Raw genomic sequence first — 13,099 nt, 5'->3', positions numbered from 1 at the left:
GCAGTGGTGTCACGCTCTGCTACGTCCATGCTGTGTTCCCAAAGCTCCGTGTGTCCCAGGCAGCTGAAAGCCAGAGGCCAGGACAAGGCTTTGTGCACTCACTGTGTGCTGCTGGGGTCCAGGGCACGTAAGTAGCGCAGCACCCGGACTTCTGCAAAGGCTTCCTCAGAGCTCCCATCAGCCTCCTTGATGATTTTCACAGCCACATGCCTGCCCTTCCTGGAAAGACAGGTTTTTAACTGCGCTTAGAACATGGAGGAGATTTTTACCTAAGGATCCTGAGCACTTCCTGAGCCACACTCTGAGAGCATCAGCCAGGAGAACTGTGTGTGGTTACTTCCAAAGACTTACTCCTTGTGATCGATGCACTCCACAACCTGTCCAAAAGTCCCCTCACCCAAAGTAGCAACGACTTCATCTAGAAAGAACACAACTGTCAGTCACACAACTTGTATAGTTACTCAGGTATTGAGAAAACAAGCCAACACACAAAAATGCAGCAAACAAACAGCACAAGTAGGTTCCTCTCAACTGGGCCTCGTTACATGGAAAATCTCCAGTTGGAGAGATGTTACTGGACAACTCTCCTCAAGGCACATTTACAGGGAACTCAATCCAGTAGCTTCATTAGCTGCATGTACTGTATTTTTGGGGGGAAAGGAGGAAAAGAAAAGAGAAGTGTACAGAAAAGGAATAACGATCTCTACCCCCAAAGACAGAAGGAAAAGACTTGCAAACCCCACCCACATCTTATGCTGGCACAACTGATTCTATCTGAAAAGTTAATGCTACTATGCTGTACATCTTGCACAGAGGATGTCTCCTGTCTGACAGATGGGGTGACCCTGGCAGTTCTCCTCCACGCTGTTGGATCCGCTCCTTGGAGGGCTTGTCAGGATCATCTAGGCAATGAAGAAACACCAGGGCATTCAGGTCAGAGCAGGAAATTCAGTTGGCAGGGAGATGCTGGGCCATTCAGATACAGGCCAGGCCACAAAGGGTTGGCAGGAGCCATTTCAGGTTCACTCCCCGCCAATGCACGGGGCACACGGTGTGTGTTGCAGGACAAAAACAGGGCACGGGGCACATTCCCAGGGGAGATCCTCCAAGTGGCAAGGCAACACCAAACTGCAACACAATTGCTTTTCTTTGCAAAGATTGGTTCACTGCATTTTACTTTAGGATCTCAGTGCCCATGACTTTTTGTTGTGTGCTGAGTCTTGTCTTTCCTTTTGGAATTACCCACCCCACTCGGAGCTGATGAGTTGCTGCTGTGAGGCCCAGCAGCCCATCCCTGATGGTTCTGGGTTTCTGAAGAGGCACTGCAAGAAAAGCATCACATCAACCTCAGTCCAATCATTCCAGTTCCACTATCAAGACAGCCTTTTGTTTTGAGCTGTCAGAGGTCTCTCGTGAAAGATCTCCAACTCAAACACAACTGCACTGTCAGATGACCAAACGAGAACAAGAAAGTCTCTTGTCCAGCCAGAACAGTGCTGGGATGCCATGATGCTATGCACTTGCTGCTGTCAGAAGTGAAAAAGGATTTACCTGCCAGGCAGGTCAGAACCACCAAGTCTGCAGCGCTTGGCCTCCTGTGCACTGCCTGACAATGTCCTCTTCCTCTTCAGAGGGCTCTCGCACCAGCTGGGCTGCGCAGTTTCATCCAGAGCCCATTCAAAAGAACGCATTGGCCTGGAATGCTGCATCTGGACCAGAGAGATTTGGCTCTTGGAATGACATCCCACAGAGACACAGTTCCCTCCAAGCCACAAATCACCACATTCACGCTCTCATGGAGATTCTCTCTTTCCTCTACTACCCCATTTTTGTTTCTTCTCTGCTCTTTCTTCCACCTTACTATTGGATTCAAGAGCTTTTTTCAAAGTTAACACTTTTCATAGGGGAAGCAAAGCCAATAACCTGCTTCTGCCCAAAGACTTGAAACAGAGTCTCGTGGCTCAGTCCCCGGACACGTGCTGCCTGTGCTCCTCCTGCAGAGTGGAAACACAAAACCACTCGCCACACGTGTCCTTCACATTCCCTTCCCAATAGCCAAGAGCTGCCAAGAACTCTGGAAGGTGGGGAACCTCATATTGAACCAAACAAAGAGATAAATTCTAACCCTCCTTTAAGAACAACTGCCAGGAGACTGCTTTTGGTGGGGAGTTGCTCAGTCATCATGGGTTTTTTTTCCCTTGCTTATAAAGCCTGTTCCTTGTCTCTCTGCTTCCCTGCCTGGTGGTCCTCATGACTGCACCTGATGATCTTAAAGGTCTTTTCTAACTAAAATGCTTCTATGTTTCTACCATCTTCCAGTAGCTTTTAATCACGTTTTCCAGCCCGTGCAGAACATAAATGCCCCCTGTAAAACAACCTTCCTAAACGCAGCTCTTCAAGGAAGCGCACGGATCAGTCTCGATCCCCACAGGATGCGAAAAAAAGCCCCAGCCCTCCCCCAGAACTCACCCTTGCTGCCTCTGCTGCTCCTGCTGCTTCACACAGGGCACCTGAAGCCACGGCCACCACTCTCTCCTCCCCGTGCCTTCCTGCAGCCCCTTCAACCACCACCTCTCTCCACAGGAGCTTCCAGCAGCTCAGCCGCCTCTCACCTCAGGAGAGCAAATCCAGCCTCTGGCTGAAACTTGCCTCTGCAAGGCACACACACCAAAGGCTGCCAGGCTGCCACCTCATAATCTCAGAGCCGTGGGCTTGGAATCATGGGGTCTTGGCAGAGACCATGAGGGTCCATGGGAGGGAGCATCTAGTCCAAGCCCGAGTCTTCCATCAAGAACATGGGCCAAGGCCTGAGCCAGCCGGGCTGTTCATGGTGGAGCTGCACTTGCCTGGGCAAGGGCCGGCAGCAGGATGCCTCTCTCAAGTGCCTTTCCCACTTTAAGGGCCCAGGGCACAAAGCTTCATCTCTAAGCTCCAAGCTTTATGCTTTGTAGGTGTTAAGACTCATTCTCATGGCCCAGAGTGTTAGTTTGAGGCCCCAAATGTGATTTTGAAGTCTCCTGTCAGGCCCCATGTTAGGATCTGCCATTTCAGGGTCTGAATCTGCACCTTTAGGATCCAGACAGGCATCCTGAGGGTCCAAACCCTCAGGTAGAGACTCTAAGGCCCTCTTCCTGGGCTGAAAGCCCAGGGATTTTAGCAGTGGGGGGGAGAGCTGTGAGGTGAGGATAAGAGCCTGAGGAATAGCTAAATGCTTTTTAACATCTCCAAGTTGTTGATACACCAGGAGGCAGTTACTTGACAAACAGATCTGCCACAGCTTTAGAAGGTGAAGTGCTCAAGACTACCTATTTGTGCATTTATGGTGAAACAATCTGCCTGCACAGTTGGCCAGTAGCAGCTGTCATAAGCTGTATTGCAAACCAGGTGACACACCATTGCTTTCCCCCCACAGCGGCCATTGAAGAATCATCAGAGGGCCCGAAAAGCATCCCAGTTAAAAATGAAGTCCTTGCATTCTGGGTATTCCCATGGATTTTCATATAAACGGCATCAGGGTCTTACCCTCCCACCAACTGTAAAAAGCTAGAGGTGATAAATAAAGGAGAAAAGAGGGCAAGAGAAATAGGAGATAAGTCCTAGCAGTCAATGTTGTTTTGAAAAATGGACCTGCCGGAAGTAACCAGAGATCAGAGGTTGAGGAGGTTGAGAAAGCGACGGATCCCCTCCCCTCCTGTCACCAGACAGAAGCAGAGGACTTAAGAGATATGAAGGAATGGAAGGAGGTCCGACCTCGTAGAGGCAAGAAAAAATCCTCCCAACCTCTTCCGCCCTCCCAATTGCCCTTGAACAATAGATATGAGGCCTTAGAAATTCAGAGACAGGAAAATGAAGTTGAAGGAGTAGACTTATCTAATGAAGCACCTAGGACTCGTCAGTCACCCCGAGTCCTTAGGACTTCTTCAATCAAGAAGGAAAGGGGAGTAATTGTGGTGGGCGACTCCCTTCTGAGGGGAACAGAAGGGCCCATCTGTCAACCGGACCCATCCCACAGGGAGGTCTGTTGCCTCCCTGGGGCTCGGATTAGGGATGTTAAAAGGAAACTCCCTAATCTTATAGAGTCCTCCGATTACTACCCACTGCTGATTTTTCAGGTTGGCAGTGACGAAATCATTACACGAAACGTAAGGGCAATGAAGAGAGACTTCAGGGCCCTGGGACGGCTAGTTAGGGGGTCTGGAGCGCAAGTAGTGTTTGCCTCCATTCCTCCTGCAAGAATGGGTGGGGAGGTAAATAGGAAGAGGTTACAGGTCAACGAATGGCTAAGAGACTGGTGCCAAAGACAGGGTTTTGGTTTTTTTGATCATGGGCTGATATATGAGACACCTGGCCTGCTGGTGGCAGGTGGGATGCACTTGTCCCAGAGGGGGAAGAGGCTTTTGGGGCAGGACTTAGCAGGGCTCATCGAGAGGGCTTTAAACTAGGCGTGATGGGGGAAGGGGAGAAAACTGAGTCGGTTAGGGACAAGCCCAAGAGGAACACACCAGGGCCCGAAGGCAGGTGGTCTGAGGAGGATTTGGTCCCACCAGAGTGCTCTGTTTGCTTCCTGAAATGCCTGTATGCTAATGCACGCAGTATGGGGAATAAGCAGGAAGAGTTAGAGGTCTGTGTACGGGCTAAGGGTTATGATCTGGTAGCAATAACAGAGACATGGTGGGACAGCTCACATGACTGGAATGTGGCCATGGATGGTTATGTGCTTTTTAGGAAAGATAGGGTGGGGAAGCGAGGTGGTGGAGTTGCTCTTTATGTGAGAGAGCAACTAGAAGGTATTGAGTTTTGTGCAGGGGCCGATGAGGGGCAAGTGGAAAGTCTGTGGGTAAGAATTAAGGGGCAGGCTGGTGTGGGTGATACAGTTGTGGGGGTCTACTACAGACCTCCAGATCAAGATGAGGAAGTTGATGAGGCTTTCTACAGGCAGTTGAAAGCAGCCTCACAACTACAGGCCCTAGTCCTCATGGGAGATTTTAACTACCCCAATATCTGCTGGAAGACTCACACAGCCAGCCTTTCACAGTCTAGGAGGTTCCTCCAGTGCATTGATGACAACTTCTTAATGCAAATGGTGGACAAGCCAACTAGAAGAGGAGCGCTCCTGGATCTTGTATTAACTAACAAGGAGGGCCTTGTTGAAGCAGTGGTGGTCAATGGCAGCCTTGGCTGCAGTGATCACGAGATGGTGGAGTTCAGGATCCTGTGTGGAAGGAACAGAATACCCAGCAGGATCAGAACCCTGGACTTCCACAAGGCAAACTTTGGCCTCCTTAATCAACTGTTAAGGGAAATCCCATGGGACAGGGTGCTAGAAGGTAAAGGGGCTCAAGATAGCTGGTCAACATTCAAGGACCACTTCTTGCGAGCACAGGATCAGAGCATCCCAAGGGTTAGGAAATCTAGTAAGGGAGCTAGGAGACCTGCATGGTTAAAAAAGGAACTACTGGGCAAACTCAAGTGGAAGAGGAAAATCTACAGATCATGGAAGGAGGGGCTGGTCACTTGGGAGGAATATAGGTCTGTTGTCAGAGGATGTAGGGAGGCAATTAGGAAAGCTAAGGCCTCTTTGGAACTTAACCTTGCAAGTCAGGTTAAGGATAATAGAAAGGGCTTTTTCAAATACATAGCTAACAAATCTAACACTAGAGGCAATATTGGCCCTCTGATGAATGAGGTGGGAGCCCTGGTGACAGAGGATATAAAGAAGGCAGAGGTGCTGAACGCCTTCTTTGCCTCTGTCTTTACTCCTGCAGGATTTCCCCATGAGCCCCAGATTCATATAGCCCCAGAAGAAGTCAAGATAGAGGAGGAGTTTGCCATGGTAGATGAGGATTGGGTTAGGGATCAGTTGCGTAATCTGGACATCCATAAATCGATGGGTCCAGATGGAATGCACCCAAGGGTGCTGAGGGAGCTGGTGGAGGTCATTGCTAGGCCACTCTCCATCATCTTTGGTAAGTCATGGGTAACAGGAGAGGTGCCTGAGGACTGGAGGATAGCAAATGTCACTCCAGTCTACAAGAAGGGCAAGAAGGAGGACCCTGGTAACTATAGACCCGTCAGCCTCACCTCCATCCCTGGAAAGGTGATGGAACAACTTGTTCTAGTCACTATCTCCAGGCATATCAAGGATATGGGGGTCATCAGGAGCAGTCAGCATGGTTTTATCAAGGGTAAATCATGTTTGACTAACCTCATAGCCTTCTATGAGGAAATTACTAGGTGGATAGATGATGGTAGAGCGGTAGATGTGGTTTATCTTGATTTCAGTAAGGCATTTGACACTGTCTCCCACAGCATCCTTGTAGATAAGTTGATCAGGTATGGGTTTGGTGATCAGGTAGTGAGATGGATCAAGAACTGGTTGAAAGGAAGGAGTCAGAGAGTTGTAGTCAATGGGGCAGAATCTGGTTGGAGGTGTGTGACCAGTGGAGTCCCTCAGGGGTCGGTACTGGGACCAGTGTTGTTCAACATCTTCATCAACGACCTGGATGAGGGCACAGAATGTACCCTCAGCAAGTTTGCTGATGACACCAAGCTGGGAGGAGTGGCTGACACACCAGAAGGCTGTGCTGCCATTCAGAGGGACTTAGACAGGCTGGAGAGTTGGGTGGGGAGAAACATGATGAAGTTCAACAAGGGCAAGTGTAGAGTTCTGCATTTGGGGAAGAAAAACACCATGCACCAGTACAGGTTGGGGGCTGACCTGCTGGAGAGCAGTGTAGGAGAAAGGGACCTGGGAATCCTGGTAGACAGGAGGATGACCATGAGCCAGCAATGTGCCCTTGTGGCCAAGAAGGCCAACGGCATCCTGGGGTGCATTAGAAAGGGTGTGGTTAGTAGGTCAAGAGAGGTTCTCCTACCTCTTTATTCTGCATTGGTGAGGCCGCATCTGGAGTATTGTGTCCAGTTCTGGGCCCCTCAGTTCAAGAAGGACAGGGATCTGCTTGAGAGAGTCCAGCGCAGAGCTACAAAGATGATTAAGGGAGTAGAACATCTCCCTTATGAGGAGAGGCTGAGGGAGCTGGGTCTCTTTAGCTTGGAGAAAAGGAGACTGAGGGGTGACCTCATCAATGTTTACAAATACGTAAGGGGTGAGTGTCAGGGAGATGGAGTTAGGCTTTTCTCAGTGATGACCAGTGATAGGACAAGGGGTAATGGGTGGAAATTGGAGCATAGGAGGTTCAAGGTGAATATACGAAAAAATTTTTTACTGTGAGAGTGACACAGCACTGGAACAGGCTGCCCAGGGGGGTTGTGGAGTCTCCTTCACTGGAGACATTCAAAACCCACCTGGATGCGTTCTTGTGTGATGTGCTCTAGGTGACCCTGCTCTGGCACGGGGGGTTGGACTAGATGATCTTTCAAGGTCCTTTCCAACCCCTAAGATTCTATGATTCTATGATTCTATGATTCTATGATCAGTGTCTACCATCTCTTTCAATACCTGGAGTTAGATTCACAGATAACATGCCCAGACCAAATGCCACTTTTCAGCACAAAAGGAAACTGGAAGGCAGGAGGAGGTGTCCCCTCCACCTTCTCTTTGAATGCCTGCAGACCTGCCTGGGTATCAGCTGTAGCACTGACAAGGAGGCAAGATGAGAAATAGCCACTCGTTATTGCAAACTCCTCAGCCACATTAGAACAATTGCCTGACAAGGTACGGTCCTTCCCAGACTCCAGCAAAACTCAAATGACTGCTTCCCTCTTGCTAACCAGACTTCTGGAGCAGTGTCATGGAAAAGTCTATCCAGACCATTGTGCAGGAAGATATTTCTGCTCACTGCGACTTACAAGCTGTCAGGAAATGCCATCAGTGATGTCCCCAGGTCCTTCCCTGGGCACTTGGCAGCTGCTCTGCCCCAAGCCTGGAGCGTTGCGGGGTGTTGATGTGAGCCAGGGGCAGGACCCGGCCCTCGGCCTCCTGTGCCCAACGGGCACTGACAGGAGCCACCGGAACGGCTGCACTGGAAGCAAGGCTTGCAGCTCTGTGCCTCTGGAAGCTTTTCCTCTCCTGGCTGCCAAAGCGCAGCACAAAGGGAGCTGAGCAGCCTGCAGCTTCTCCCACAGCCCTTTCTCTCCGGCAGCAGCCGCAGCCCCCGGGCCCAGGCGGCAGAGCAGCCCCCGGCGCGGCTCTGGCCCTGCTGGCCGGGCTCTGCTCCTGGGGCCTCTCTCCTCAAGGCTCCAAACAGCCCAGAGGGGCTCATCCCTGGGCTCTGCTCCTCAGCTCCCCGCTCGGTGCCCAGGCCCATCAGCAGTGGGCAGGCAGAGGGTTTCAAGGTGGCTGCTGCTGGCAAGGAACAGGCTGCGCCCACAGAGCTTGTGGAGTCCTCCTCTGGAGACAGAGCCTGCCTGGATGCAGCCCTGTGGGATGTGCTCCCGGCAATCCTGCTTCAGCAGGGCAGCTGCACTAGATGATCCCTGACAATTCTGGCATTCTTCTGGGAAATGGTTCCTTGTGGGCAGTAGGGAGGCCGTGGGCTCTGGCAGATGTCAGGGAGGGAGAAAGGAGAGGGTGGTTGAGTCAGTGGAAAACACAGGGAACTGAGGAGTGAAATGTGGTGCTGAAAGAGCTGGTAAATTGTGTGCACCCCGTGTGGAAAGAGCAAAGAGCAGGTGCTCCCCGACCAGGTAACAAAGCGATGGGGCTGCATGAACTTGAAAAGGAAGAGGGAAAAAAAACAACAGCAATAAAACCCACACACAACCAGAAAACACGAGAAAGTTACACTTCAGGATTAAGGCTTTAACTTTCCTCCGGGACTCATTCTGTATATTGAGAAGGGGTCTGGGTGGCAGGGACCCATCTAAAATCCAGGCTGGGAAGAGGACTCTTTCTGTTGTCTGGCCGTCCTGGAAAAGGTCTGTCTGGGATTTTACCCATCTGTAAACAAGAGGTGTGGCCAGTCCTGTCGGGAGTGGGGCTGAGAGTATTTCAATGTTCCTACCTAAGCTACCAAGTTTCAAGTCCCAGCGCAGCAGTGGAACAGCTGGAGGAGTTGGGGGGTGTGCAGTGATCCAGGCCTCAGGTCAGTGTGACAGGGCAACGTCTTGTGTGTTACAGGTACTGGAATTCTCCCTGTGGAGACCACTCAGCAGCAGGACAGAGTCCTAGGACACCTGTGCACCTTTCAAAGTGCCACTGTCCCAAGACCTTCACGCACGGAGGAAACACAACCAAGTCCATCACTGTCTTTTTCTCACTTCAGTTTTATTCCAACAGCTGCAACAAACTACACTACCCAAAACATCCTAACACCAAAGGGAACATGAACAAAACAACTCTATCCAACAAACATCCTATACTTTCTCCGCTTCTTTGGGGGAAGGACTCCTGGGTCAGGCTCCCCAGCTCCAGAAGGCAGCAGCCTTTTCTCCCGTCTCAGGGGCAGGAAGAAAGGGTGTTTCAGGGCTTCTCCCAGAGTAATTCGCTCTGCTGGGTCGTAACGGAGCATCTTCTCAATCAGATCAAACAGGTTCTCGTGGTCGTCTCCGTCGTTGGTCATGAATGCCTTCATGAAGAACAGAACAGCTGTTTGTAATGGTGTCATTGCATGTCCAGGTGCTCTCCCCAGCAGCCTTTCCCCTCAGCCCTCTTACCTTCAGGGGCTTACACCACCGGGACACGTATCTCCCAGCAGAGCTTCGCTCGTCCAAGTCCACCCGGTCCTGATGGAAATATCCGCGTTTCCTGAAACAATCAGACCACAGGTTGTTACTCAGAGGTGCTTTTTGTCCCTGCACTAGAAGCAGTTTATCAGCATGTTGGTCGGCATCTCGGGCATGAGCTGGGAAGGTTCCACAGGAGTGGCCAGTTTGGGAAACAGACCAAAGGATGAACGTGAACGTATTCAACTTCTCCTTTTTTTTTTTTCTTTTTAAATTTCCATGAAAGCAAATCTGAAGGTATTTCAATGGAACTCTATCCGTCCAGGTATGGAGAAATGGAATTACCTGCTTTGCTTTATCATGTCACTTGGCAAAGGCCCCAGGATTCTCTCCATCATTGCCAGGTGTTCTTTGTCTTCATTGACCTGAAGGGAAATCAAGACAGACATTGTTGTTCCTTCACAGCAGGAGTGATCAAGAACCACACAATGACCTTCCTTCAGTGTGGCTTGTCACTTGCAAATGTTCATGGGGCCAGCCTTCCTGCCAAGCTGGCTGGCTCCTAGTTGCCTACCGGAAAGATTGGGGATCCCAGGTAGTACTCCAGGAGAATACATCCTATGCTCCAGACATCGCAGGGCTGTGACCATCCCAGGGCTGTGAAAAGACCCAGAAGGCTCACGTTTATAGCAGGCTGCAAGCGAGTCAAGAGCTCCAGCAAGAAGGGCCACACTTCTGTAGCACCTCTCAATAGGCACCAGGAGTCTCAGGCCAAAGCTGTGCCCAACAGACTCCTACTGACCTAGGATGACTTCGGGAGCTCGGAACGGTCTCGTGGTCACCACCGTGCTGTGATGTTCATCGTCACGTGTGGTGCTCCCAAAGTCCCCAACCCTGATGTCGGGATGCTTGGGTCTGCGCTCTTGACACTTCTGCAAGGAAACAAGGGGAGGCTAGTGCCCAAGGGAAGCCAGAGGATGGCTGAGGGCAGGTGGGGAAGAGGACGGCAACTTCCCAGGCTGGGATTGTACTCCTCCGTGGAGTCAGACGACGCCAGCAAGATGTTTTCTGGCTTCAGGTCTGTGTGCGTCAACTTGTTGACGTGCAAAACTGCAAGGGGACAATGCTTGTTAGCAAATACCACAAAGAAAAGCTAGCAAAGCAAGCCAAAAAGAAAGATACTTGCAGTTGACAGCCTGGCAGATCTGATAGGCCATCTGCCTGATGTGGTCCAGCCTGAAGGGGAGGAAGCCATTCTCCTTCATGAAGTCAAAGGTGCTGAGCCCCAGCAGCTCCAGCACGATGCAGACGTGGCCACGGTGTTCAAACCAGTCTAGCATCTGGACACAGTGCCTGCAGAAGCAGCAAAAGGCAGCAATTGCAGCAGGCAGTGGTGTCACGCTCTGCTACGTCCATGCTGTGTTCCCAAAGCTCCGTGTGTCCCAGGCAGCTGAAAGCCAGAGGCCAGGACAAGGCTTTGTGCACTCACTGTGTGCTGCTGGGGTCCAGGGCACGTAAGTAGCGCAGCACTCGGACTTCTGCAAAGGCTTCCTCAGAGCTCCCATCAGCCTCCTTGATGATTTTCACAGCCACATGCCTGCCCTGCCTGGAAAGACAGGTTTTTAACTGCGCTTAGAACATGGAGGAGATTTTTACCTAAGGATCCTGAGCACTTCCTGAGCCACACTCTGAGAGCATCAGCCAGGAGAACTGTGTGTGGTTACTTCCAAAGACTTACTCCTTGTGATCGATGCACTCCACAACCTGTCCAAAAGTCCCCTCTCCCAAAGTAGCAACGACTTCATCTAGAAAGAGCACAACTGTCAGTCACACAACTTGTATAGTTACTCAGGTATTGAGAAAACAAGCCAACACACAAAAATGCAGCAAACAAAGAGGACAAGTAGGTTCCTCTCAACTGGGCCTCGTTACATGGAAAATCTCCAGTTGGAGAGATGTTACTGGACAACTCTCCTCAAGGCACATTTACAGGGAACTCAATCCAGTAGCTTCATTAGCTGCATTTACTGTATTTTTGGGGGGAAAGGAGGAAAAGAAAAGAGAAATGTACAGACAAGGAATAACGATCTCTACCCCCAAAGACAGAAAGTCCAGACAGAAGGAAAAGACTTGCAAACCCCACCCACATCTTATGCTGGCACAACTGATTCTATCTGAAAAGTTAATGCTACTGTGCTGTACATCTTGCACAGAGGATGTCTCCTGTCTGACAGATGGGGTGACCCTGGCAGTTCTCCTCCACGCTGTTGGATCCGCTCCTTGGAGGGCTTGTCAGGATCATCTAGGCAATGAAGAAACACCAGGGCATTCAGGTCAGAGCAGGAAACTCAGTTGGCAGGGAGATGCTGGGCCATTCAGATACAGGCCAGGCCACAAAGGGTTGGCAGGAGCCATTTCAGGTTCACTCCCCGCCAATGCACGGGGCACACGGTGTGTGTTGCAGGACAAAAACAGGGCACGGGGCACATTCCCAGGGGAGATCCTCCAAGTGGCAAGGCAACACCAAACTGCAGCACAATTGCTTTTCTTTGCAAAGATTGGTTCACTGCATTTTACTTTAGGTTCTCAGTGCCCATGACTTTTTGTTGTGTGCTGAGCAGGATGCCTCTCTCAAGTGCCTTTCCCACTTTAAGGGCCCAGGGCACAAAGCTTCATCTCTAAGCTCCAAGCTTTATGCTTTGTAGGTGTTAAGACTCATTCTCATGGCCCCGAGTGTTAGTTTGAGGCCCCAAATCTGATTCTGAAGTCTCCTGTCAGGCCCCATGTTAGGATCTGCCATTTCAGGGTCTGAATCTGCCTCAACCATCCCACCCACCCATCAGGTCCTCCTGGATCTGGAGGGAGCAGATGGAACTCATGGAACTTCTCCGACGGGTCCCGAGGTGGAGGGCACCCACAGCACAGGTGGAGCCAGCCCATGCCCTGTGTGACCAGGTGTCCCACCAGCACGGACCAGCCTGGGCACCCAGTCCCTCCCACTGTCACTGCCCTGCCAGGGTGTGCCCAGCAGAGCTCCTATTTATAAGAAAGCCTCATTGCCACAAGCTGCTCTCTGAGTTTTCCTTGATTCTTCTGCCCAAGGAGCAGATCCTACAAGCACAGGGCATGGTGGGACCAAGAAGCCCCTTGGCCACAGGCACAGGTTTCTCCAGGCCAGCAGAAGCTTCTCACCACCCTCACACCAAAGAATTTCCTCCTCGTGTCTCACCTCAATCTCCCTCTGCCAGTTTTCATCCATCTCCCCTTGTCCTCTCCCTCCCTGCCCTTGTCCCAAGCCCCTCCCCAGCTTTCCTGGAGCCCCTTCAGGCACTGGAAGGTGCTCTAAGGTCTCCCTGGAGCCTTCTCTTCTCCAGGCTCAACACCCCAACTCTCCCAGCCTGTCTTGGGGCCTCCAGACCTGGACACAGTTTCCCAGGTGCAGTCACACAGATATGCACAAGAAGCCCAAAAACAA

The 13,099-nt window shown here is 51.1% G+C and overlaps 1 protein-coding gene across 1 annotated transcript; it reads right to left on the bottom strand.

Moving 5' to 3' along the window:
* Window positions 1-98: 98 nt before the first annotated feature.
* LOC127389384 (dual specificity protein kinase CLK1-like) lies at window positions 99-11,926 on the bottom strand. The gene is made up of 11 exons (XM_051629804.1): window positions 11,827-11,926; window positions 11,363-11,429; window positions 11,114-11,230; window positions 10,811-10,977; window positions 10,641-10,734; window positions 10,427-10,557; window positions 10,199-10,281; window positions 9,970-10,049; window positions 9,616-9,706; window positions 9,322-9,527; window positions 99-219 (listed from the first exon to the last, which is right to left on the bottom strand). The coding sequence occupies exons 1-11, from the start codon at window positions 11,924-11,926 to the stop codon at window positions 99-101; spliced, it is 1,257 nt and encodes a 418-aa protein (XP_051485764.1).
* Between the last annotated feature and the right edge of the window lie 1,173 nt (window positions 11,927-13,099).

The sequence above is a fragment of the Apus apus genome, chromosome 11 (assembly GCF_020740795.1).
Source record: "Apus apus isolate bApuApu2 chromosome 11, bApuApu2.pri.cur, whole genome shotgun sequence".
Lineage (NCBI taxonomy): Eukaryota > Metazoa > Chordata > Aves > Apodiformes > Apodidae > Apus > Apus apus.
The sequence above is the reverse complement of the archived record's forward strand: the minus strand, read 5'-3'. Positions and strand labels throughout refer to the sequence as shown.

Bases quoted from the DNA above. Each gene is read 5' to 3' on its own strand.
- LOC127389384 (XM_051629804.1), bottom strand. From the start codon at position 11,926: ATGATCCTGACAAGCCCTCCAAGGAGCGGATCCAACAGCGTGGAGGAG. The intron at 11,231-11,362 runs GTAAGTCTTTGG...CTGTCTTTCCAG, and splicing joins GAGTGCATCGATCACAAGGA to GCAGGGCAGGCATGTGGCTG. The intron at 9,528-9,615 runs GTAAGAGGGCTG...TTCTTCATGAAG, and splicing joins GGTGGTGTAAGCCCCTGAAG to GCATTCATGACCAACGACGG.